This window comes from Manis javanica, chromosome X (assembly GCF_040802235.1).
Source record: "Manis javanica isolate MJ-LG chromosome X, MJ_LKY, whole genome shotgun sequence".
Classification (NCBI taxonomy): domain Eukaryota; kingdom Metazoa; phylum Chordata; class Mammalia; order Pholidota; family Manidae; genus Manis; species Manis javanica.
Genome location: NC_133174.1, coordinates 3962809 through 3989316, shown reverse-complemented (window position 1 = coordinate 3989316; position 26508 = coordinate 3962809). Strand labels below are relative to the sequence as shown.

The following is a 26508-nucleotide window of genomic DNA, read 5'->3' as shown; positions in this document are numbered from 1 at the left end:
GGACCATCTCTGCGCCCCTGCATCGTGCTCTGAACACACTGGGCCTTTCTGGAACCTCACCAATCTCTCACCTCGGCACCTGGGCAGTTCTCGGTCCTCCTCCCAAAATGCACTCTGCCCCCACTGTCCACGGTCGGCTCCTTCCGACCGTTCCATTCTGCAGCTGAGACGTCCTACCCATGGATGCCACAGCCACCCCTGTCCCTGGTCACCCTCAGTCCCCGACGCTTTCTATGTCTGCAGAGCAGCTGGCCCTACTGATGCTACCCTCCGCTCCACCGCCCTCCTCATCCCCCTCACTGTCTGTCTCACGCATTCTCCCATCCGGGCAGTATCTGGCCCATATCCGTTACCAGCTCTGGTGACAAGGAATCTTGTCACTTTCTCTCTGCAGCACCTAAAACCGCTTAGCAATAGGGAGGCATCTTTAGTATGGGCTGAGCTGATGCAGGGACCCATCCTTGTTCCCTCCAAGGAGCAGGCAGGAGGAAGGCAGCCAAGCCCTGGGAGTGGGGCTCTGTCCTTTACCCTTGGGGGCCTTGCCTGCCCTGTGAGGTCAGAGGCTACTGTGACATGGCCAGGAGCTCCACCCCCCACCCAGCCGCTCCCACTGGCCCCTGCCACGGTGCCAGCAATCCTGCCAGCCATCCTGGGCTCAGACCAACATCTCCTCGCTCAGAACCCGTGAGTGCCCGTATGAGTGACCTCACCAACGCCTGTTAAGGGGTTACTGCCACTGTGTTGACATTCCAATGGCAAAAATGACAACTCTTCTGGGGGCGCACCAATACTGCACTGCTCAAGGGTGGCTCTGCAGGAATCTGCCCGGTGCTGCAGAGGGGACCTTGTGCATCCTTCTGGTATGGCTGGGAAGACGGTGTCTGGGGTGGGAGGCGGGTCCCATCTCCCAGGAGGACAGTGCCCCTAAAAGCCATGTCTCTCTGCCTCTCTGACTCTCCGTTTTCTCATTGTAAAATGTGATTGGCATCTGCCCCACAGAACACTGGACGATTTAAATGAGTAAATATATGTGCAGAGACAGAGACAGTTTAAACTGTAAGCACTCTAAGAACGTTAGATATTTAAAGTCTGTCATTGGTAGACAATGATCTGGGCCCTTCAGGGAATTTTCAAGTAGTTCACTGGTACAAGTCTGTGGACGATTTCCCACAATTGACAAGTCTCTCAGCCTCAGGGCACTAACAATTTTCACACACAAGGCATATACTGTGTTATTTTAAGATTATAAAAAATTATACTGTATTTTATGACAGGCTGTTCCAGAATTCCCTGATTGTCATCTCTTAAGGCAACGTCCATGCCACCACATATAATGGAAACTTTATTTCCACTGCAGTCCCTGTAGATCATGATAATGTCCTTGGTAAACCTCCCCCCCTTGCATATATTATCCAGCACTTTGAAAATATCCATTTCAGCTGCTTGAGGAAAACCCTGCCTAGCATCATTTCAGGCACGTCCACTCCATCTTAAACCTCCTGGGTTTCCTTTCAGTCGACCCACCGCTCCGCCTTGAGCATAGTAAACTCTCATCGCTGAGACACATCCTTTTCAGTCCCCCCTTTATTCTTGTACCCACTCCTCCAGTTCTGTTTGATGATTCTTTCTGTCCCCTCCGTAACTGGGGTCCACTTGGGAAGCTCACATTTCCATCTGTGGGTGCACCTTCCTTGGAAGATGGAATGATGACTTTTACCATCATCAGAGATGAGCGCAAGCAAAATGACCCAGGTGAATCCAGGTGAGAGTTTGCAGCATCTCCACCGGCTTTTCTGACCTCTTGTCTTAGAGTTGCCCAAACTCCTGTTTCTCTGAAAAGTCCCAGGTCCTCAGAGAGCCCCTTCCTGTGCAACACTTAGGATTTTCTGATGAATTTTGGTCAAATTCAGTGTTGAGCTAGAGGCACTCTCAGCGAGTAAAACCAAAACAAAGCAAACTGAAAGGAAGTTTTTTAATAACATTTGCATTTTAAGCCCATTCTTGTCTAAATGGAAGGAAGTGGATTAATTTCACGGAAGGAAAGAGAGACTGCTAAGCAGGAAGCCCTCAGGTCCCATCCTAGGGACAGGTGCTTCATCGCTTACGGAGCTTCTCTTGATGTTCTGTACAAGGGCAGGAAATTCCTCTCCGGCAGTGGTTCAAAGAGCGCAGACCTGATACCAGAGCTTTGTCCAATCCAGCATGTCTTTGAAGGGACTGCCCTCCATGTATTTACATGTATTTCTTAAATCACTTGAAAAGAATATGATAAGCAACTTATTCTCATTGTCTTCCCTTTACCCACCATTAACCTTCCATCCACTCACCTAGGCATGCATGCACGCGTCCCCTCATCCGTCCCACCATTCAGTATGCTCTGCCACGGTCATTCATTTACCCAACAGATAGGAATCCCCCACCTCCATGCCAGATCCTGTCCCCGTTTTAGAAGCAGACCCGTACATGCCCGCCCAGCACTGATGGTGTAGCAGGGGAGAAGGACATTGCCTTGGGAAGTTACGGTAAACCCGGGGGACACTCAGAGAACCCAAACCACACTTCACAACCTCCAGCCCCCTGCCTTCGCCTCCCCTCCACACACACCAGTTTGCCATATGATTCAACGCCCTTGTCCCGGTGTTCTCCCTCCTCTGAGAATTAGCCAAGGGAAAGCTGACTCCTGGGCACGGGGAGGGAAGCAGAAGGAACCTGCCCATGGTCGGTACAAGGAGGGCCTGTCAAAGTGGTGGCCTCGCAGAGGCTTCCTGCGGAACTGGTTGACAAGCTGCCATCCCCCCTCCCCGCCCCCATTCTGGAAGGGTCAGACTGCTACCCCCTTGGCGGGATGCCCTTGGGGGCTAAAGACACACATCCGCATCCGTAGCATCCCTCAGTTATACTTTGCATTCAGCAGTGAGCTGGCGTTTCCCACACCCATCCTGGACTCCGTGCCAAAAGCCTCCGGCTGCAGGTTTCTAGGCTTTGCTCGCAGACCGCCCCGCAGCCCCGTGGCCCAGGCACCCACCCCTCGCCCTTCATCCTCACCGCCTTCGGGAGCCGCTCTCAGCTTTGTCTTCACCAGACAGCTTTGTCTTCCCGGCAACTTCAGACTTCCTACTCTCCTTTCAGTTTAAATTCTTGAACATCCAGAGATGCCTCATCTTAAATGCAATGAATCTGTAATAAAAGCAGATTTCATTAATTCGCTGATGTAGCCCTCCAGAGCAAAAGGCAAGTAATAAAACTCATGTTAGGATGGGTGCATTATGTGTCCTTCTCAGCCCCAGGGTATCATTTTTATTTGATTGATGATGAACCATGGACTCTACAAATAGATAAATAGTTAATAGAAATTAATTCTCTTGTTTGTAAGATGTTATTTTATTAGGTTTTATTGTATTTTAAAAGCTGTACAGTTACCCACGGGAGTGTGAGCCATTCCTCAGTGGATGTCTGCTGCTGTAAAAAGGGAATTAAAGTTTAAGATAATCGGGAAGTTAAATTCTGTGACTGCAATGTGCTATTTATTGATTTAAATGGCAGGTTTTTAAGTGAATTGTCACTTAACAATACAAACAAATTTAATCCTTAGATTCCATACAAATATTGGTCATGGCTTCCTGGTGGAGCATTACTTTTAAGAAAAACCATATATTTGTGTCTATATATAACACATATATATGATTTTTTAAAGTTATCCATAGACACATACACATATATCGGGAAGTTAAATTATGTGACTGCAATGTGCTATTTATTGATTTAAATGGCAGGTTTTTAAGTGAATTGTCACTTAACAATACAAACAAATTTAATCCTTAGATTCCATACAAATATTGGTCATGGCTCCCTGTGGAGCATTACTTTTAAGAAAAACCATATATTTGTGTCTATATATAACACATATATATGATTTTTTAAAGTTATCCATAGACACATACACATATATAGGTATGTATATACATGCATGTACATATGGAGACATTTGAACCATTAAATATTATTCCATGTGCAGAATGTTATGTTACATATATTTAAATGTGGTTTTCTTACACATTAGTAAATATTCAATATAGGTATGTTAAATAATGTTGATTTTCAAACTGTATATTAAAGTGACTTAATAATAGAGCCTGATTCCTTACTCCAGGGCACAGGACAGATGGTTTAATCATAAGCAAACACGACCTGAATCCACAGAGGGAGTTCGCACAAAGCTCTGACAGGCACACCGGGCAGTACGTGGCTAAGTGCCGTGAATCACCTTCACTTTGGGATTTTTAATGTGGGTCTCGAGCAGAGAAACCAAATAGGAAACCATGTGCTGTAATCACTTCCCTAGATGTCCAGACACAAACTTTATTCACATGGACTTTTGTGTGGTACTCATATTCTTGTAGGTTAAATATATGTATTTATATATATAAACATGTATATATATATATATATATATATATGTTTTTATGGAACACTTGGCTTGAAATATGATTAGTCAAAAAATCGCCTACACTTTTCTGGTCATCAGTAACAAAAACTGTAAACGCCTGAGACAAGCATCTGTAACTCTTTGTATTTTAAGCCTGCTGCTACTGATAAGCCACCACATACCTTAAGAAGGACCATGTTAGAGCTCAGCCATGTTCCTAATGTGCACCCCGTGTACTGTTCTGTGGTTCTGACTTCTGCGTGTCCCCATTTCCCTGCAATAATGGAAGCTCCCGGCCTGTGGAAACCAGCTGTGCTGTGGCTTCCCACAAAGATGTTTGTCCTAAGTCTCCTTTCCCCGCAGTGTAGTGGGGGGTTAGTGTGACAGGGCAGTGAGAGTGCCACACATCTGAATAGCTTCTGCACATTAGAAACTAAAAAAATGCATTTATTGAACATGTGGCTGCATATGTTGAGGTACATGTGTTCCAGTTACGTTTTGCTTCCTCACAGAGGACTCTAGTACTTACTGGCTGACATCAACAGCAATTGTTTGTTTATTTTTCACAAATGCACTGTTTGGGCCTGTCTTGGTGGGCACGGCTTGGGTCTGGTCCATGTGGGGATGGCTGCCTTGCTGGAGGGACAGGTGGAGACTCCTTGTCTGAAGCGTGACTACCGCGTATCTGGGGCTGATGCTGGCTATCGCCTGGGACCTCAGCGGCGCTGTGGGCAGGGTCCCAGGGTGCTACCTCTCTGTGGCTAACTGGCTTCCCCAAAGCACGGCGGCTGGGTCCCACAGTATGTCAGAATTGCTGGAAAGAAGTTACCTTTGAGGACCTAGGCTTTGAAAACAGGCAGTGTCCCGCCCAGACCCCAGCAGAGGGGATCCTAACTCTCCCCACTCCGGAGAGCATCTGCCTCGGTATAGAACAGCACAGTGCATCTCCATCCGGACAAGATGCTGTTAAAGTGATGCTCCCATGTCTTCACGGGCTCCTCCCCAGTCTCTGTGGTTCATGTATGTGCGGCTGCATCTGCCCTCCCTGGACCGGTGGGAGCTCTGGCGTGGAGTAGGGTAGAATGCTGTGGATTGCAGAATTTCACCTGAGAGTGGCACAAAGCCCCAAGAAGTAATCCATTCACCCCAAGTCAGTTTTCTAGAGGAGTGAGCCAGGATGCTGGCTGCTGTAAGCAGTTCCCCCTATTATGACACTCAGTTCTGTAATCATAAGCCAGATTTTACCGGGTCCAGGAACTGGCTTTGTCCTTCCTTACGGACTCCCAAAGAAGAGAAGAATGGGCAGAGAGAATGCTTCTCCTTGCTCCCCTCTTTAAGACACCACCTACTCATTTTAAGCAAACCATCTTCTGTGGCTCATAACGCTCGCCCTTTGATGCTCAGCTCCTTCTCTTTCTCTCTTGCAAAAAGCTGCAGGCATCCTTTCAGCGAACACGGTGGAACCACTGTGGGCGGGGAATCATGTCCGGATTTGGAGACACTGAGAGAGTTGTCACACTTTTTACCCTCAGGCGGTGTGGCTCCTGGAGACAGCTAACTCCAGTTTTTGTGGTCTGTCTCTAAAGGAAGGTATAATTTTGTGCGTGTCCTAAGGAGTTTAAATACTTGAATGGCAAGTGAGTTCCTTCCCAGGGCCTGAGCAGAGGTGCTGTGAGATCTCAAAGGCTCCTTCAAAATTAAAACAATCCAGCTAACATTATACTTTCCAGATAGACACCATTCTCCTTTGGAGTAGAATCATTACAATTAGATGTGGATACATAAAATTGATACTTCTATCATGCATAAAATGCTAACATAAGCTGATCAAACTTCAACAAATATACACTGACTGGTATCTTTATATATAAAATGAATAATCTGACAGAATTGGTAGAGTTGGTCAGTATCTATTTCCATAATATTTTCTTCTTGGGGAAGAGCATATTACATCTGTATGCATACATTTCTGTGCCAACTCAGGTAGGTGGGTATTTGGCTAAATGTGTGGCAGCTTTTTCGTTATGCTTTGATAAACCATCACCAAACTTCTAAATGAGCAGGCATCTTACTCACTAATGGAATATTTCAACTTCTTTTCCTCTGTAGAGCTGGTGTGTCATTATATTTTCCATTCTGTGACTTGCTTTTCATGCACGGAAAGTGCTGGAGCAGCTGTTTATTTGGAAAGGTTCCATTACGGCCATAATAATCTCCAACTAATTGCACATCAAATATTTATTTCTTGCACATTAAATTAATGAAGCAGTTTCAGCAAGAGAAAAATTGGATCAAGTTGGCAAACCGTGCCTATAAATTCATGAAAGATTCCCAGTTCTTTCTTGGCAGGACTCCTTTTCATACAGATTAACAATTTTTAAATGGAAAAATTTCCCATTATCTAGTTGTAAGTTTTTAAATAGACAAGCCTTCTGTGTGGAAGTGCTTGCTTTCTTTTTTCATTTTTTTCCTTGACATAGCCCATTCTAGCTTTCAGAAATGAAAATAGAAGTCATACTGTTGATTTTCAAATGAATAATCTGCTGTCTCCTTTGCTTTGAATAACATGACCTTTTCCCCCTAATTCTACTTTTAAGACTGCAACTATTTTCAGTGGGCAGACCTTTATTTTTTAATTAAAAATTTTTTTCAGGTTTGCTGAAGTATAGCTGATATATGAAGAACTGCACTTTTCTAGTGCATAGTTTGTTGAGTTTATAACAACTGGCACTAAGTTTTCAATCAGAGTCTAGAATGTATTCATTTTGCATAAGTGAAACTTTATACCCACTGAACAACTCCCCATTTCTCTCTCCCCCAAGCCCCTGGCACCCTCCACTGTATTCTCTGCATCTATGAATTCAACTCTTTTAGACACTTCATATAAGAGGAATCAGACAGAATTTGTCCTTCTGTAACTGGCTTATTTCACTTGAACAGACATGTCCCCAAGGAAGAGACACATATGGCCCACAGGCATGAGAAGAGAGACTCAACATCAATAATTACTTTGGAAACGCAAATCAAAACCGCAGTGAGATGCCCTCTCACACCTGTTAGGGTGGCTACTATTAACCACAACAAAAAATAACACAATGAGGATGTGGAGAAATTGCAATTCTTGGACAATGTTGGTGGGAATGAAAATGGTGGAACTCTATGGAAAATAGTATGGGATTTCCTCAAAAAATTCAAAGTAGAACTACCGTATGATCCAGCCATCTCATTTCTGGACATATATCTAAAATAACTGAAATCAGGATCTCAAAGAGATATTTGCACTGCCATATTCATTGTATAATTTTTCACAGTAGCCAAGATATGGAAACAAGTGTTCATCAGCAGATGAATGGATAAAGAAACTATGTGCATGTACAATGGAATATTATTCAGCCTTAAAAAGGAAGGAATCCTAGCCTTACAAGGCAGGAAACATGGATGGACTTGGAGGACATTATGCTCAATCACAGAGGGGACTTAAAACTTTGCTGATTAAAAGGAGCAACTAACAATTTATCCTGAAAATCAGTTTGCCCTTTCAACTTACATTTTTTTCTTTTGACACATTTCCCTGAAAGATTTCTGATACCATTTTCTTTGAGACCCGTTGCTGGTATATAGAAAATGACTCATGATTTTGGGAAACAGTTTCAGGAAATCATTTCTCTGAATGGTTGGTCTTTTGACACTGAGGATAATGCCCACAGATTTCTTTCATCTGAATAAATTATCTTACCATTTTATGGTAGTATAATCATGCACAGTTGCCACCAAGCATTATCGGGTGTTTACAGTGCTTGGTAGAGAACACCAGTCCAAGAAGGGTCCCACCTAAAGTCTGGTTACTGACTGTAGAGTTGTAAGAGGCATTAGCTGTCCCTTTGTGCATGACTCCTGAGTGGGGTTTCTGGCTTCGATTACCTGTGAATGAAACGTGGTTTGCATTTGTTTGCAGAAAGGTCCATTTAAAGCCAGTGGTGAGGTTCTCACCCTGCTGTTTCCTTCGGACAGCAACTCGTCCTATGATTGATTATAAGGAACTGGCTCACTTCGTTATGGGGGCTGAGAAGTCCCATGACCTGCCGCTGCAAACGGGAGGCCCAGGAGAGCTGGTAAAGTTCAAGCCCAAGTCTGAAGATCTGTGACCTGGAGAGCTGCTGGTGTAAGTGCCAGTCCGAGGGCAGGAGAAGAGGGATGGTGGGAGAACAAAGTCTCCCTACCTCCACCATTTTGTTCAGCTCAGAGTTCTATTCATAGCCTTCAGCAGATTGGATAATACCCCCAACCACCCTGGGCAGGGCCGTCTGCTTTACCAAGTCTACCAACTCTAGTGCCAATCTCATCAGGAAACAACCTCACAGATACACCCAGAAACAATGTCTAACCGAATATCTGGGCACCCTGTCGCCCAGTCACGCCGACACGTAAAACGAACCATTACACGTATTTTTAGGATTTATATCACATGCCCTCCAGCGGGAACCCATGTCTTAATGCCCAAATTTTTATCAGCGTCTGTGCCTTCCACTCACTAGATGCCAGTAGCCACCCTCCCACCCCTCCTCACCCCCCAGTCCTGCCAGCCCCAAATGCCTCCAGTCTTTGCCAAGTGTCTGCTGGTGGGGGAGGGGAACCATTATTCCCCAGTTCAGCACCATGGTCCTAGCTCAACACCATTCCACAGGAATGCCCTCCTTCAGGGTCTTCCAACTGCCTATCAGTGACTTCCTTGAAGGGAATTCGGTGCTCTTTAGCTAGTCTTTATCAAAATAAAGGATGCACCGACAACTGAGGATTATTCCATATGAACAAGGATAGAATTAAGCTTCTTTCTGTTCCTCTCACACAATTTCCAGGTCTTTGTGGAGGAAATCAGTTAATATTGTCTAGATTAGTGGTCCCCCAAATTTGTGTGCCTATCAGCCTCATCTGGTGATTTTTTAAAAACCACAAAGACCATGTGACAGCCCAGAAAATAAAATCGGACTTTCTGAGGGTAGAACACAGGCTTTGTTCATTTTTGACATTCGCCAGGAAAAGTCTATTGTGCACACACATTTGTAAACTCCTGGGGTAGATTTTTGCTAAATTGGAAGATAAACATATCATACTTAATTAGCCATCGCTTTTACTGCTGTAATCTTAATCTAAAAAGGTCCTAAAAGGTTTCCATATGTTGGGTACATGATGTCATGTAACTGTTTCTATGTATTTGGGCCATAATGTACAGTCATATGATCATCACAAGATTGAAAAGAGTACATCACTGTACTTGTATGAATCCCAAGGTCCAGTGAGTAGCGCCCTCAAAGTACACAATCAACAGTGGTTAACACATAATTATCCTTTTCCCCATGTAATCCTTTGCAAAAATTATGTGCGGTTCATTCCTTCGATTGCAATCGCATTTTCAAGAATTGTCTAGAAAGCTGAACAAACAATTCAGTCATTGGTTCACCATCAGGAACCATTTTCTATGGCTTTAGTCTGTATCTGGATAACCTGGAATCTACCTTCAAGTAATTTTTTTTCCAGAAAAGTTACCTGGATGATAGATACCACAAGCTGTAGTCCCCCTGAGCACATACATCTTCCCATTGCCTTCACACTGGACGAACATCTTGGGCTGAATTCTTGGGTCAGCCCTCAACATTGTCTGGTTATTAACTCTTTTATGAGTAGACATTCCAGAGAAGCATGAGACCAGCCCTGCCTTGCTCGGCTACCAACTTTCTTTGCCAGGGTATAGAGGTTTTTTGCCTTGTATTTAAATTATGACAACAGCACAGTATGATTCAGTTTGGTTCTATTTTTATTAATTTTGCCTGAACCCCAAGGGAACCCATTCAAACCTCAGTAACATTTTCTTTTGTCACAGACCTTTATTGTTATTTCTGGTCCATTTACTTCCAGATCATCTTCAAGAACACTAATTAGAAGTTGATGCTTTTCTTTGTCATTTATTATTTTAGTCTCTTTCCATTTAAATCGATTTTTCCTCTGTTTCTGGGAAAATAGCACTCTGGGAAAGCTTCCCATGTTTTTACATGCCAGAAAATTGATTATTTTTTCATGTCGGTTCCATTCTTTAATAATTTCAGTGCAGACTTAAATTTGGTCATTGAGTTTTGGGTTTCTGTGTGTTGGCGGGGAGGGGGGAGGTTTAAGTCATGTCTAAATTCACCTTATCCCATTCTCTTCTTCTCCTCCATGAATGCCTTTGTATTAGCCATTCTGAAAGAGTGAAATCAGTCCAAACATCCCAGTTAGACAATAATCCCAATTCCTTAGAAAACTGGTTGTCTGTGAGAAAGATCTAGGACATTTTCCAAAGAGCTAAAGAGCATAAATCTTTAGGGAGAAATTCTCTTTTAAATGTTTCCCCTTTTCAAAGTTAAGGTACAGGTAAGCCTAGAGATTTCTGGGTCTTACATGTGCTTCTCTAAAAAGCACTTCCTTGCTGTGAACCATTTACACTTCTATAGATAACGCACACAAAATTAGAAAACCATTTTGAGGGACTATATTTGTCTCTGCCCTGAAATAGGTTTGTATCTCAAACCCGATTAAGCCATGCCATGATGGAGAGAAAACGCAGAGGGCTGAGTGAGCGGCAGGAGGTACCTCAACAAAGCCTGTGGAAGGCTCAGTGCCTCGTAGTGTCTGTGTCTTGCTTCTATATGGTAAATGTTCAATCAGTGACTGTCTTTGGGTCATACACCCCGACTCACCCTTCAGGTTCTGTGTTCCTCCTTCCAGGCAGTTCACAAGGCTTGACGTAGGGAAGGGTTAGGCATGAGGACTCCCTGAGGAAGGATGGCGCTTGATGGAGGCTCGTGGGGAAAGAATCTGATTTTGCACATCACCCTGGGAGATGGGAGTCTGATGACCTAAATGGAGTTTCAAGACAATGCAGGTCCTACAGTGGAAAGGATGAATTGGGGGGCACAGAACGCCAGCTCACAGAAATACTACTATCCCAGGAAAAGAGATAACAGCTTCCATTCCGTGATTGGTCGGTCCTTACACCCACCGTTTTGCTGAATTTTCTTTTGCCTGGGGATGTGCAGAAGCCAGGCTGGGCAGACAGACCTGAGCAGAACCACCCAAGCAGTATTCCCAAGAAGCTGCGTAAGCAACCTGCACCTCCATTCATCCGCACACAGGGTGCCTAAGGTACATGGTCCTCATGCAGATGGGAAGAATTAATGCAGGCTGGGCATTTCACACAGCGCCCAGTGATCAGAAAGGATGGGATGTTGTTTAATAAACCATTCCAAATTTGTGTGGATATGGAAATTTCATTTCACTGGGTGCAGGGATGCATGCAACTTTATAAAGCAAGCACACAGAAAAAGTGTAAGCTATTATGGATCTTGAGTTAGGGGGATGGGAACAGAGTAAAATTTTCTTGAGGAGAAAACATAGAGCCGATGTGGAGAAGAGCCATCTGAAACCTGGCTAATGGATATTCTTTCCAGAAAGTACAATTTCCCCTCCACTGCCCATCTTTTTCACCTTTAGGTCAAAATGCCCTAGAAAAGCTTGACTTTTGCTTTCATCATTGAGGATAAGATAAGAGTAAATAAGAGTGACTTAAGTGTTAAATAAATAGGGTCCACATCCCATAGCCCTCGACAGACCTCACGAGGTGGTTCAGATTTGGGAACCATACGGTTTGGGGAGAACGCCATCTGTTTCCCACCTCCAACAGGAAACAGTTTTTTCTTGCTTTCTTTCAGAAAATAAGCATGCTTATGCTTGTCACACTTAAGGTGGCACAGGGGGCTGCAGATGCTAATGAAGCTGTCACGATGTCACCTGGTCACCAGGTGACCAAGAATAACATCACCTCGTGAGGACAGGCTAGAAACTAGATGGTGAAAACTGGCACTTTTTTCAAGTCCTTCGGCTGTAGGGTGCTTGAAATGCTCCAGTCACATCCTGTTCCTCTTACCGTTTTCATAAGATTTTGAGCCAAAATAAGCAGCCAGTGCGAATGTAAAGCACCATGAAGATACTCGGACACAGAGACACAGCCCAGCTGCCCAGGGGACCGCCGTCATTTCCAATGTCTGTGTAGATGGAGGCCCGGTGTTGTTTCTTTCCTCCACAACTACAGCTCCCTTGGCTAGAGGGTTTCCCTCTGAAGGGGGGCTTTGAGGAAGAAGGGGTGAGACTGATCATTGCATGCCTGCTGGCAGTTGATGAAGTTGGGGGTCTGGTGCTTGCTGGGTTAGGGCTGGCCTTTGGAGTGATGCCCAAACATGACCTGTCTCCTGGTCCTGGGGGCTGCAGGCTCCTCCATGTAGTCAGACACAGAGCCCAGGGCCCCTGCTGTGTATGTACTTGCCGACCCAGATCTGATTCCGGACCGTCTTGGGCCAGGGGCTTGGACTTCCACTGTGTGTGTCCGGGAAGCCTTGGTCAAGGTGGCCACGGCCTGGGGGGAGATCCATAGATAAACAGCACCTCTGATTACATCAGACCATTTAAACGCCAGGCGTCCTGCTTAGCTGCCCACCTGTGTCCACATCACCCTGTGAGGTGGTCACCGACACACCCACTTCACCAAGGAGCCCTGAGCCCCAGAGGTTGAGTCAGTCACCACAGTTACGGGTAAGAAGTGGGACCAAGAATAAGACCAAGGTCTGTCTGACATGGAAACAGACACTCTTGTATTTCACCACACAGCTGGCCTCGGCCGGAGGGAGGGGGAAGGCCAGTGAGCTGAGCCGCGGGTCCAGTTTGGTTTTCTCTGCTCTGTTCGGAGAGTGAGGTATTCGTGGCTGTCCTGTGGCCTATGTTCCTGGCTTCCCAGCAGTAGGATGAACCTCTTATCTCACGTCTGGTCCCTGAGCTGGTGGATGGCATGGGCAGCCATTGTTTCTCCCAGTGATGGGCGTTGCCATAGATTTCAAAGCAAGATGAACACATTTTAGGCAGTGTCGTCGTCGATGTTCACAGGACTGTGCTATATCATGGATCATCTTTTTGCTGTGTTACAATGATTTCCTTTGACTGTAAATGGTGCTTCAAAGGAAGTGACAAAGGGGACGAGTAACATTTAGTTGAAGAAGTAAAGAGATAATTGAATAACTAATTGTACATGTCATTTTACAAAGGGTATTCTTGACAAGCCAAGATTCACTAGCATTTCTGCACTATTAGGTGGAGCTGGTCAGTGAAAGGCTGTTCTAACCATTGGCTGATGGTTTGTATATCTGTGCCTTTGGTTATATATGCAACTTTCTCCCTTGCAACCCCACAGAGCTTGGCCGGCACCAAAACACTGAGGCCTCCTGCCTTCTAAGGCATTTTTATTCAGTGATCTCTTGTGCACTGCTGATATTTTTCATCGCTCTGTCCACGCGATAAAAAGAGCATAGGTGAATTTGCTTCTCTCTCAAGCAAGGTTCATGCACACACATATTATTTTACTCATTTTCCCTGTTGAGTATCATGTATTCCTAATGTGTGTATCAGTCAGCGAGGCTAAGAGCTGGAAGAGGCTCTCACCTAGGAGAGGAGCCGTGAATTTCCCCAAGCAATGCCCGTCTGCGTGTGTGTTTTCAAGAACTTCATCCTGTCATTCTCCTGTGAGTGCACTTCCTCTGTTAACACGTTCGTGTGTTTGTCAAGAGGGTGAGAGCGTCGTCTCTGCTTTTGAGCCTCATAATTGGAGAACTGAACCTACTTCATCCATTTTGAGTGTTCTCTACAGACTTCCCATGATCCGGTTGTTTGATTTATTAAGTGTGTGATGTTGTAGTTTGAACGAAAAGAAGAAATCGTGTATACCTAAATAGTTTAACTCAGTGACAGAGAACTTAGTTAAACTGTGAACATGAGGCCATCACCCTCAGCTCAAAAGCAACAGCACAGGGGAAAATAAAATAATAATAAGAGGCAACTGGCCAAGAGCCACACACAGAGTGTGCACGACCTCCCCTGCTGCCCCCTGAGTGGGGACGGTTTGTGGACACCCTTCCCACGTGGCAGTGGAGAAGCAGAGGACATTCCTGTCCCTGGAAGAGGACGTCAAGTAACGAAAGTGCTCCCCAACGGAGCAGAATGAATCATACAATAAAATATGTGTGTCAGTGAAGACCTCTGGGATCCAGCACAGGCCACACACCCTCCCGGCGTCCTTCTCCGCGGCTCACTGGCCCCCACCACCCCGGGGAGCCGCGAGCGAGCTCATCCGCAAACAGGGGTCAGAGCGGGAAAAACAAGCCCGTAGACTTCCTTCCCGGTCAAGGACGGTTTTATCATTGTAGGAAATTGCACTTGAATTCTGGTTGTGTAGACAGTTAGTTACCTTTGAAGGGGAAAACAGTGTTGACTATTTGATGTCATTTACATTTTCCAACAACTTCTTTTAATTATCAGAAGTCATTCTAGACAGATTAAATAAAAAAACTGGTATAATATTTGCCTAAATATTAATAAAATACTAATGGAGAGGTTGAAGTTCCCAAAGGATTGGAAGTAGAAATACTCAGCAAGGACACTGGTTTCAGGGAGGGCTGGGCTCTGTCGCCCCGGCTCCCAAGGGTGCCTTGGGTTACTTCACAGTCATTAAAGCCCTCATCTCCCTGCAGCCGGACCTCCTAGAGTCCAGCAGCTCAGGTCACTCACTGCTCAGAGTCCCTGTTTGTTCTTTGTTCAAGGAAATGATTTCCACACTTGGTAGTTTGACTGTCAGTTTTCGATTTTTACTTTTTGTTTTTTTATCTCTTGGTCCTGTTTATTAGAAGCAAAGAGACCTCAAAGTATGAGCTTAAAATTTCATGTAAAATAGGAGGTACTATGGACGGCACCGTGTGTCTCCAAATTCTTATGCTGAAACCCTCACCCTTAAAGGGGTCATATTTGGAGAGGTTGCCCACTGAGACATGATTCGGTTTAAGTGAGGTTGGAGGCCGGGCTTTGGGAAGGGACCAGGTCATGAGGGCAGAGTCCTCGGGAATGAAACTGGTGCTTTTTGAAAGCGGCTGAAGAGAGCTCTCACCTCCCTTCTGCCCTGGGAGGCCACAGCCAGGAGGTGACCCTCTGTGAACCGGGAAGCAGACTCTCGCCAGGTGCCCAAGCTAGAATGTCCAGCCTCTAGATCCAGGAAGAATAGATTTCTGCTGTTTACACGCCACCCAGTCTGTGGCATTTTGTTCTAGCAGCCTGCACGGACTAAGAGCCCCACCTTGCTGGCATCTTGATCCCGGACTGGCAGCCTCCAGAACTGTGAGAAGACACATTTCTATTGTTTAAGTCTGTGGTATTTTGTTACGGCAGCTGAGCAGGCTTAAACAAGAAGTCACAAGACACCTGATCCCTCTCCCAAACGGGCCAGGCCACTGTATCTTATACTGAGACAGTTGCAGCTGCACCTGAGCTCCAGACATCCATATGTGCCCATGCAGCTTTGTGCACATTTAATTGAAATATTTTGGATGTTGGATATTTTTTGTTGAATACATTTCCAGAATCAGATTTCTGATCTGGAATCATTCCCCGACCTTTCAACCTTCATATGCCAGAGTTCTAATACTGTTACATTGAGAACAGTACATGATTATGCTTCCTAGTAAGTGTTATGGCCTTAGAAGCTTCTGGAACAAGACAGGCTAGACATAAATCAATGATTAGATAGAAAATAGATGGATAGGTAGCCAAAAATATAGCACCACTACATTATTAGCAAGTGACTCAATCTTACGAGAAAAACGAAAAGCTTTTGAAGGGCAAAGCTAAAGCTTTCCATTAATTACATCCCAAATATAGGAACTCCATGAAAAAATAAAGCCAGTGGAGATCTAGAAGTTTAAAAAACAGCTACTTTTGTATAATCAGTGAGACTCATCTTTCCTATATGAGACAATACCACCTATTTAAATCTTAAGCTATTTTCCCACTTTCTTCATCTCTGCAGGTACTATGCTTAGGGGAAACATGTGGGGAAGGAAATGACGCCTACTCCTGTGGATTAATTTAGGGGATTCACTTGAAAAATAGCCTTACCTTCCTCCATGTTAAGAAATACTTACTCTCATTCTGCAGATATCAAAGGAGAAAAGAAATGACAGGGCTCTTGGTTTCAAGAGAAATGCCTCTTTATGGTGTCATAAATCGTGTCTGGCAAATTAAACTTCTCTAAGCAAAGCTTTCCCTTCATTCTGGGAAAAATAGAACATTGTTAATATCATGCTTTTGTTTCCCAATTTTCGGTTTCTGCATAAAGTTAAAAGAAGTTAAAAATAGCCAAATGTGACTCAGTTAACAAAAAAATAGAAAACAGGGTAACTCAGTCAACTGAATTAAGAAAAATCTAGCTTAAAGTTGCTATAAAGAATAAAATATAAATCCTTGTTTTTGCAGAAGCATGCTACCCTTTTTCAGTCTATTTGTATCACCCAGTGGCCCCGAATATAATTTTTAGATGAGCATACATTCTAAGTAGACTTTTTTCTGAGTATTATATTCCACCAGATGGATGAAAATGATTTCACAAACTTAACAGTTTCATTACACAGTAAATGTTTGATTAAAGGAGTGTGCATTAAAAAAGACTCAACTCACACGGAAATGCACTACATTAACGTATTTTTAATTCAGGTCTGTGTGTCTGCAGACGCAAACATTAATGAAATCCAGTCTTTTACCTCAGTGCGGAGTAGCAAAGGATGGAGGTGGGCGGGTGTGGGTGTGACTGTTATGGGTTTTAAAACAGAAAGCTCTGCCCAGAGGAGGAAATTGTCTCCACCAGAATTTTTGGAAAATGATCAGAAATGTGTGACTTGACCTTTGCCCACAGGTAGCGTATGTAAAACAGGACATGCAAACAATGAACTCTACCAGGAACAATCAAACGCACAAGGGAAGTGAAAACAAAAACGGTTCTAGAGCTGAATAAGAGATTCACTCCAACGAGGTGTGTCGGCGGGGGTGTGATGTTGGGGTGCAGGGCAGTGGGCGATATGAGGGGTGGCCTTGGAACTAAGCATTGACAGAAGAAATGTTCAAATGGCAAGAAAATCTGAAATTACACTAAACATTATGTCGATTTTTATGCTCTATGCTTTTATTCTAATTTGTGAACAAGCTGGCCTCTTTACGTGAATGATTCCGGTCACCTGGGTTTGTTCCTGTTCAGCCTTCTGGGAAAGGGGGGAATATGGGGCATAGGGAGGGAATGTGGGCAGGAGGTGGGAAACTCAGACGTGGAGCAGGTCCAGTCCCTGCGTGGTACCAGCACCCTAGACACAGAGGGATTAGCCAGGATCGTGGCTGGGGGAGGAGGAATGAATGAAGAAATGGCCATACCAACGGCCAGGCAGCTGGCGCCTTATTTTGCTTGTGGCTTGCCCATGTCCCCCTTCCCGTGAGCTCTGTTCCCCAAGTCCAGCCATGTCTCTCCGTCCCCACTGCGGTCCTTGTGCGGTGGCATCAGCAGGACAGCTTTTAGGGAGGTGCCGATAGCCCTGTGACATTATGGGATGGGCGGTTAACAGGTACCAGGATTGGAACATCACACCAAGAGCACTTGCGTGCATCCGATGGAAGGTTCTAGAGGCGGGTCTGCAGACACACAATGCAAATGCGATTTGGTAAAAGCGGAACTCGGCCTCAAAACGTCTTTTTGGAGATTTCTTGTGAAAACCCCAAGCACCCAGTGCATTTTCCCACATAGGATATGCTAAATGATACATAGTATAAGCAGAGCTGGGAGCACGGTGCCCGATGTGATAGTTCCCAAAGCCTTTCTTCGACCAGACACTTTCAACTCAGTGTTACCAAAAGAATAAAAAAGAAACAAAACCCTTTTTGTCTTTATTGCTTAAAAATTCCCTGATAGGTTTGGCCACTTGTATAGATGGGAAAGAAAATGCTTTCAAGATGAAAATTAAAAATTAATGACTTGTAGAATTGAAGCATAAAAGCCAAAAGTAAAAAAAAAAAAACAACTGATTTTGCATGTTTTCCTTGCTCAAATACATTTAGAGTCCAAAGCTTTTTCTCTGTAAGTTGATAGGGTTTTAAAATAAATCTTACCATATACCTTTTGAAATGTATGTGAACATAGGATTTTCATCATATGAAGACAGAGGGTGCATGTGAAATAATAGAACACAAAATGGATGTTCACAATTGGGATGTGCTCAGGCAACTAGAAGAGGGTGGGAAATCACACTGGTTAATTATTAAGGGTAGAAAAGAAATATCCATTTCCTGTAGAGAGATGGCATTGCATACTAGCAACAGACACAGGTGAATAAATAGGTTGCAGGGAAACTTATTGACTGCTTGCTTGAGTTTACAAATTAAAGAGAGATTGAATGCATTTTAATTAATGTCACAGTGCACACGCAGAGAGAAAGCATATGATTTCTAGACCGCATGCACGGCTAGAGAGACGCAATTTCATAGATTATTTCATAAAGAGTAAATTCCATAATCTGGAATTGGTATAACAATCACCATGAGGAGCAAACTGCTGATTTTAGATGAATATCAACCGTTCATTTAGCACTTAAAACTCAGGATCCCATGTTTACCTGGATGAATGATTATTGCTACCAATGTGTGATAAGCACAATATGAGTCACACAAAAATAGAATCCATCGCCAAGGCCTCCAACCCTTTCCCTTGAAGGTAAATGTCTGCCTAACTACATGTTCATCCCCCTGCCTTTTGGAAGTTTCTCTCCTCTGTCACTGCCCCCAGACATCCAAAAAGGAGCTTCAGGGGCTCTCGAAACCAGTAAGGTTTTAAGTTTTCCCTGCGGCTGCTGTCCGGGCTCCAGGCACACACCCTTCCCCCACTTAACCCCTCACTGGTTACTTTTCCCTAAACCTAAGCCTCATCTCCCCGAGAACTACCCACCAGGTGAAAGCTCTGTTGCAAAGCGGATAACCCTGTGCTGAGTCCTGGACCCACTGGTTCTCAACCTTGGCTGCATTCTAGAAAACTCCAGGCAGCTTCTCAACATTCCAGTGTCTTTCCAGACCAATTAAATCGGAATCTGGCAATGATACTTTTTAACTTCCCCTGTTGATTTGACCGTGTGGCCCACAGCCCTGGTCTAAGGGACGGCCACTGGCTCATCATATCAGATGTTCAGGGGTATTGACACTTACCTCAAGGCATTCAAGAACCATGCCTAACACAGCAATTCACAGGTAGTGGATTGCGTTAAAAAAACAGGGTCCTGCAGCCCAACACATGTGTGCATTGATGAATATTGTGCCACCCCTCTCAGAGATGGAAATGACTATGTCAAATACTCTAGGAAGTCATGGTTTTTCAAACCTAAAGACAAAACAAACACAGGGGAAATAAAACCCTTTTAAATACGTGTTAAATCCAGGACTCCCACATTTTTTTTCTCTTTTTGATCACGGAACAGTTCCTTTTCAGAGCATCAATATTACCATCTGCGAAACTGACCCTGTAATGCCTGCATTGGGAAAGGGCTGTTTTAATGCCCCAGGATTCCTCTTTAAAGACAGAATCTGGGCCCCAGTGTGGGCCCCAACCCTGGCAGAGGATCCAGGACCCTTTCTCAGACATTCCTCATTTGTTCCCATGGAGTCCTCAATCTCCTGGGTCAGCTAAGAACAAAGGCACTGACTGGCTTTGCCTCACCCAGAAACAGCCAATCCCCTCTTCTTTAGTTGATATTCATTTCACTTCATTTGCATGACAAAATGCAGGTATGGGACTTCAGAGCTGGAAGAACCTGAAGACATTACCCAGAATGAAACCCGAAACATTCCTCTGCAGGACCTTCGTCCAGCCACCTAACGTCGCCAACTCCACTCTACCATCTGTAAGACGGGGGTGGTGGAAATACTGCCCTTGCAGTGTTTCTGTGACAACTACATAAAATGCCTTTCAAGGGACCTGTGGAACGGCTAGTCCATAAAACATACTCAACAAGGAAACACGATTACGTTTTCAAGAGGCCAGCCTTTCTGGGGACGACACCAAGTAGAAAACAGACCCGAAGGGCTACGTGGGGAACAAACACACGCAGACCTGCTCACCCAGGAGCTGCAAGCAGCGTGTGCACCACCTTTAGCAGGTCTCACACTGTCAGTGACAAACAGAGAAGAGAAAAAAGAGGCAAAATAGACCAGGGTAAGTACTTTTCATTTTTATTAACCAAAAATGAACTACATTGACACATCGTAATAACTCAAAGTCCATCGATTACCTTAGTGATCACGCTTGGCGTTGCCTATGGACTTGGTCAAATGGGTAATGACATGTGTCCATCATTTACTATCACACAGAGATCTTCTGGGCTCTTCCTCGTCACGGCCGCTCCCCATCCCTGGCAACCACTGATCTTTCGGTTGTCTCCGTAGTTTCACCTTTGCCAGGATGTTACAGATTTGAAATCCTGCAGAATCGAGACTTTTCAGACTGGCATCTCTCACTTGTAATATGCCTTTACGGTTCCTCCGTGAACAGTGATTCTTCAAGTAATGGATGATGCAGAGGCTGTGATGAAAATATTTTAGGCTGAAATGGACGGGTGGAGGACTTCAAAATTAAATGCCATTTATTATGGAGATTAGCTGGCAATTTTGAAGGAGGAAAATAAGTTGCTCACAGCAAGGATGGAGTTTATGGATGTTCCCATTTTTTGTTTAAAATGTTACCATAATATACGCCCTGCGAAGTTTACATCAGCTCCTCATAATTATCATGTATCACACCGGAGAGTTCACTATGCGTCAGAAAGTATGGCGCAGGCAGAGGAAACGCAGGCGTTAACCCCAGTTCCACACCTGATGCAAAGCCACTTTTCCAAATACCAGATCAAGCTGCCCTCATTAATTAAGATATCCCCCTCCTCCAGAAACATCTCATTATTGCTGATCCCACTGGGGATTCATGAAGGTTTACACATCACGTAGCAAAATGTTATCTCTGCAAAGCAAAGCTCTCCACATACTGTGCAAATTCTTAAAGGAGTAAACATGTAGATCCCTTCCAATTGAAATGCAATTTAGATGACTCATTCCACTAATGTGTAGTGGGGTTTACAGATATCCTATTTCAACATACAATTTACACTTCTGACGTTTTCAAAACAGAATCTGTATTTTATTCTCTGCACGTTAATCTTACATTAATTTCAAAGCAATCATTTGTACACATGATTAAAACGGGTGCAGTTTTTCAATATCCCTATATCTTAAGGGTAGACATGTTTCTTTTTTATTCATAAAATGGAAAAGGTCTAGTTTAAGGGCTCATGAATCTATATAAAATCAGAACCATTACCTGGCCTGTCTGTTGCTATGGCTACATGCTCATGCGATCTGGAGATCTGATATAATTCAGGTAACTGCAGAGCGGTATCATTGCAAAGACATCAGAGAAAATGTAAGGAGTGCAGGGAACCAAGAAAAAATAATTTACAAAAGAGATTTTAAAAGAAAAAGGGCCCTCTAAAAAACAATATAACTTCTCACTTAACTATTGTATTTTCTGCTTTTATTAGTAAATATTCATGTATCTTTTTATATATGTTCTTACCCTCCTAGGAATCTATTTCTTCTGTTTATTACTTTAAGGAATTAACTTTAACTGGACAGGAGAAAGGTAGATTTTCTTAGCCATGGAATATTGCATTAAAAAAGTAAGATATGTGTACAGATTAAAATAATTTATTGGCTTTGCTTTCAAATCATAAATTGCAAGAGCTGTGTTTGTGTAAAGGTTTCTGGCACCAGACCTCTATTAAATTTTATGGGGTGACCTTTGATGAAATAACAGAGCTGTGTTGCTTTTGTAAACATTAACTTTCTGAATTAACAGTGGGGTTTGTAATTCAAAGTTACAATGAAATTTAGAATAAAACAGTGATTAGGTATTACTCTTGTGAATTAAGCATGTCTGTTGGTATTCATGCCCGGATAGGTGGCCGAGTGAGAGAGAGGTAACAGACTGATAGAAAAAGAAACCATGTTCAGATATTAACTGCATAATTAACTAACTTCACTGGACGTGATTTTCACCTGAATCTATTACAGCCCAACATGTGTTCACCTCCTGGGATCACAGAAAATTGTGCTTCTTAACTGACATATTAAAGTGATTGATAAATGGTGATTCTTACTAGGGATGTTAGATGGCTCTGTTGAAATAATTAACAGACTATATGGAATTACCAGTGAGATATTACAGACGAATGCAGACCAGGAGAGAAAAAGAAATATCTGAGGGTAAAGATGGGGAACACTGAACACACAGAAGAGTGGTCAGAAATCCTGTGAATTTACCTGGATTAGAAGCCCCAGATGTGAGGGCACAAAACAGAGCCAACTTGAAAGAAAGCTGGTGTTGGAAATACAAGTTTTACCTGTGAGCTTTAGTGATTTGGGCCAGTCTCTTTACTATATCAGCTAGGGTTTTCCAGAGATACAAAAGCAACAAGATAGATAGACAATAGATGGTACATAGATATAGATAGATGATAGATGATACGTATAGATAGACGGTAAATACATACATACATAGATGATAGAGAGGTACCTATGTAGGTCTAGAGATACATCAGTCTACCTACCCATCTATCTCTATATTGAGATTTACCTTTATTCATTGCATCTTATTTAATCTTAAATTAATTTCAAGGCAATTGAAGAATAAAGGAGTATTTCAAGAAATATTTGAATATACAGGAAATTGGCTTGTATGACTGGCAACTCTGCAATGATTAGGGCAGGCTAGCAGGCTGGAAACTGGGGTTTCTATGTTGCCGTTTTGAGGCTGAATTTCTTTCACTCCAGGAAATCTGTTTTTGGTCTTAAGTGCTTCAAGGGATTGGATGGGATACACCCGTGTTACTGAGGGTAATCAAGCTCCTTAAATAAACTGACGGTTGATGTTAATTACATCTACAAAACACCTTCCTGGTAACATCTGCACAAGGGTTTGCCCAAACACTCCTGGCACCAGAGCCTGGCCAAGCTGACATCTAAAAGTGAATCATCACACTGACCCAACTGCCTGCTCCATCCGCTACACACGTGCCTCTCGATTCAGAGAACAGGGTACGTCTGTGTTGTCCTCAGAATTCGTTCTTGAATTGGTCCATCACTGAAATCTTTAGACCTGCATCTGATGGTAGGAGGGTTAACTGTGTTTACAGTGAACTCTTTAAATGAGAGGAAGCTACAGAGAAAATGGACATCGCTTAGCCCTGACCTCTGCCTTCATGGACTTCACGTGTACGATGAGATCGGTCTCTCCGATCAAATGTGTCTGCACGCGTTCACCTCGTTCTGACACTCCTGTGTGTGAGTCTCAGACGGCCGTGCTGGTAGAGCACGGTGGCTTCTGCAGTCAGGCTGCTGGGTTCTGCTATCAGCCTTGCACTTATTAGCTGGTGACCTGCCGAAAAGCAGCAGGACTCACCAGGGCTCATTTTCCTTATCTTGTGGAACCTGCCACGCAGCTAATCAGTGCCCAGCGGATTGCTGCCATGGCGAAGGGGCACAGCTCATGCAGATCAGACAGGAGAGGGCATTCCGGTCAGTGCCCCTAGGTTCGTGCCCTTGCAGTCCTCCCTGACCCTGGTCATGGGGGCTGCGCTCTCTCTCTGCTTGCGGGAGGTGTGGCGCCTGCTCGTGGAGTGCAGTGCATGTGACTCCTCAGCAAACATGCTCTGTTCCAGCAGCAGGGTGGCTCATAGCAACAGGCAAGGTCGATGACCAAGTCCTCCCTATTAGAGAAACCACACCTGCAATCATACGACCTACTCCAGTTATTTCTTTCTGCGTCACAGCCACACATCTTCACAGAATCATATGTGGCTTCTTCTTTCTTGTCTCTAACTCCTCACCCCTTGCAGCCTAGCGTCTGCTCCAAGCACATTTCTGAAACGAGTCACAGAGCATATGTTCTCCTCAGTAATTTCTCCTGCCTCCCAAGTAGCTCACGTCCATCTCCTGTATCTTCTTTTGTCCTAACAGTCATTTAGCAGCATCCCAGACAAGTGCCAATGTGGTACCCACGGGGACGGGATGCCTTAGCATTATTCATCAGCTAAATAAGCATACGGACCTTATTAATATTTTATGTGTCCTTAAAAATCTGTTTTGTCAAATGCTTTGGGAGACCAAAGACTGATCACTTCTCATAGTCTCCACTCTCAGCCTGCAGGGTATTTTGCAGCTCAGAACGATGGCTGTGGAGGGGCTTCCTGGGTTTGTACCTGTATTCATCTCTTTCTCCTCACACAATTTATGCTTCTAATCCGGGAAGAAGCAGAAACTGGTACAGTCAGTTGCTGACTTCAGATAAATACCTCCACCCTCCCTGACTGTACAGCTCTCTTCATTTTGTTCTGAATATTTGATCTGAATAGGATAAAGTTAGGTTCATGTAAATTTTCTACAAATACAGTGACATGGTTCTTTCTAGGTGTGGACTGGGTGGCAGAGGGGAACAATATAGGACAGACAGAGGCTTACTTCTCAATAGATGCCCTTTGGTGCCTTTTAATTTTGTATCATATATGCATGTATTACTCACTGAAATATGTTAACTAAGTACATGAGCAAACAGTAAACTGCAGGGGACCCAAACCTATCGTTTCCATTTAAGAAGAATAGCCAGGATGAAAGAGCAGCTATTTCTTGGCATTTTCCTTCTCCCAGGTTTCCTTTGCCAGTAGATGGACACTGTGCAATCAAAGGAGCCACTGACCGCTTAAGAGACTTGGATTCCAGAAACCAAGCCAGTGGCCACGTTCTCTTCTGGAGTCAGCTCAGAGAGAAATGCTACAGATTGCTCTCACAATGATGTCTGACATGACATGCCTCCCGGTGTCCATGCATGCCATGCTGTCACTCCTCCCAGGAAGACATGGCATTAGGCTGCACGTACTGGATCTGGAGGTGACTGTGATGTGCTTTGACTAATAGCACGTGGTGGACAGGACACTTTTGGAGGACAGGAGATTAACCCTAAGAAAGCTTGCAGCTCCTACTGCAGCACCCTGAGAAGGGAACTTCCATCATCTTACGCTGAGGAAGCAAATGCAGTCTCTGAGTGACAGGCCATATAAAATAAACATGGAGGTGCCCTGATGACACAGAGCGCAGACTCCCTGCAGACGAAGGAGGCTGTACCTCTCCACTTCTCAGCCCCGCCACCTCACACCCTATGCCTTCTATCAGAGTAGAATGGGTAGATCGGGGTTTCTCTCTTGGGTGCTTTGCACTGGCATTTGCATTTTTAATTCATATGAAATGCATCTACAAAAATAATGATCTATAGGTTATATAATGATCAGTACCGCCTTTCACATTTCTCCCTACCTTAGGAATCTCTGCTTCATCCCAGCGACTCAATATGGTCTTGGATTTCTACTCTGTCAGCTGTCTTCCTTAACGGGTGACCCCCTTAGGAATAAGTGGCCGGTGAGTGCACAGAACAGCCTGCTTATTGCTCTCAACAGCTGCTGAAGCGTCTCCTTTCTTTCTCTCCTGCATGAAGATCGTCAAGCCAGTGGCTCTCTGGGAAATGACCCTCAGTCCTCGGGACACAACATGCTTTATGGCTCCAAAGAATTTCTCAAATACAGAAAAGAGCAGATACTTCAAAATTGCTCACTCATGGTCTTACACTCAACATACAGCTGCTGCTATGCATCCCTCCCTGGTCCCATACTTCCTTGCATTGGCCAAATCATGGAAGAGCAGGGTTGGGACTCAGCATTAGTGAGTCAAAACTCAGGAAGCCTCCTTCTGCCTCTCTGACTTGACTCTGGGTCAAAAGCCTAAAGGACTCCTTTTCCTCTTCTTTGCATCCCATATAGTGGAAAGTGCATGTGTAGTGGATGGATCACTGGACATCCTCTGCCTGATGTCTTACTGGTCCAGCCCATCTCGCACTGCTCTATTTGATCATCACAAGAACAGTGGAATGCCCCGGCAAGTCCTGAGTGTGTAAATACCACACATGAACAGGTATGGAGTCCCTGGCATGAAATATCTTTGACTGAGACAGAAAACAGAGACACCATTTCCGGGAGAGTGCCGGCTGCATGTTTTACCCACGC

At 44.2% G+C, this 26508-nt stretch overlaps 1 protein-coding gene and 1 long non-coding RNA gene across 6 annotated transcripts in view; one reads left to right on the top strand and one right to left on the bottom strand.

Annotated features, from left to right (window-relative positions):
• STS (steroid sulfatase) overlaps window positions 1-26508 on the bottom strand; it is a 485388-nt gene that overhangs the window by 20871 nt on the left and 438009 nt on the right. For 2 of the 4 annotated variants that reach the window (XR_012127519.1, XR_012127521.1), the window contains one exon: window positions 3046-3177. Coding sequence is in view for 1 of the 4 variants with exons in the window: in XM_073227936.1 (XP_073084037.1) it covers window positions 19696-19733 (38 nt within the window). In the remaining 3 variants the exon portion in view is untranslated. Of the gene's footprint in view, window positions 1-2236; window positions 2254-3045; window positions 3178-19680; window positions 19734-26508 lie in introns of those variants that run through there. The other 2 variants (XR_012127520.1, XM_073227936.1) reach the window with 2 other exon arrangements.
• On the top strand, window positions 78-11671 carry LOC140847474 (uncharacterized). 2 transcript variants are annotated; one of them, XR_012127526.1, is made up of 4 exons: window positions 78-860; window positions 8382-8588; window positions 10974-11109; window positions 11497-11671. It is a non-coding gene; the product is annotated as an uncharacterized lncRNA (long non-coding RNA). The 2 variants fall into 2 exon arrangements; XR_012127525.1 differs by having other exon boundaries at window positions 10974-11671.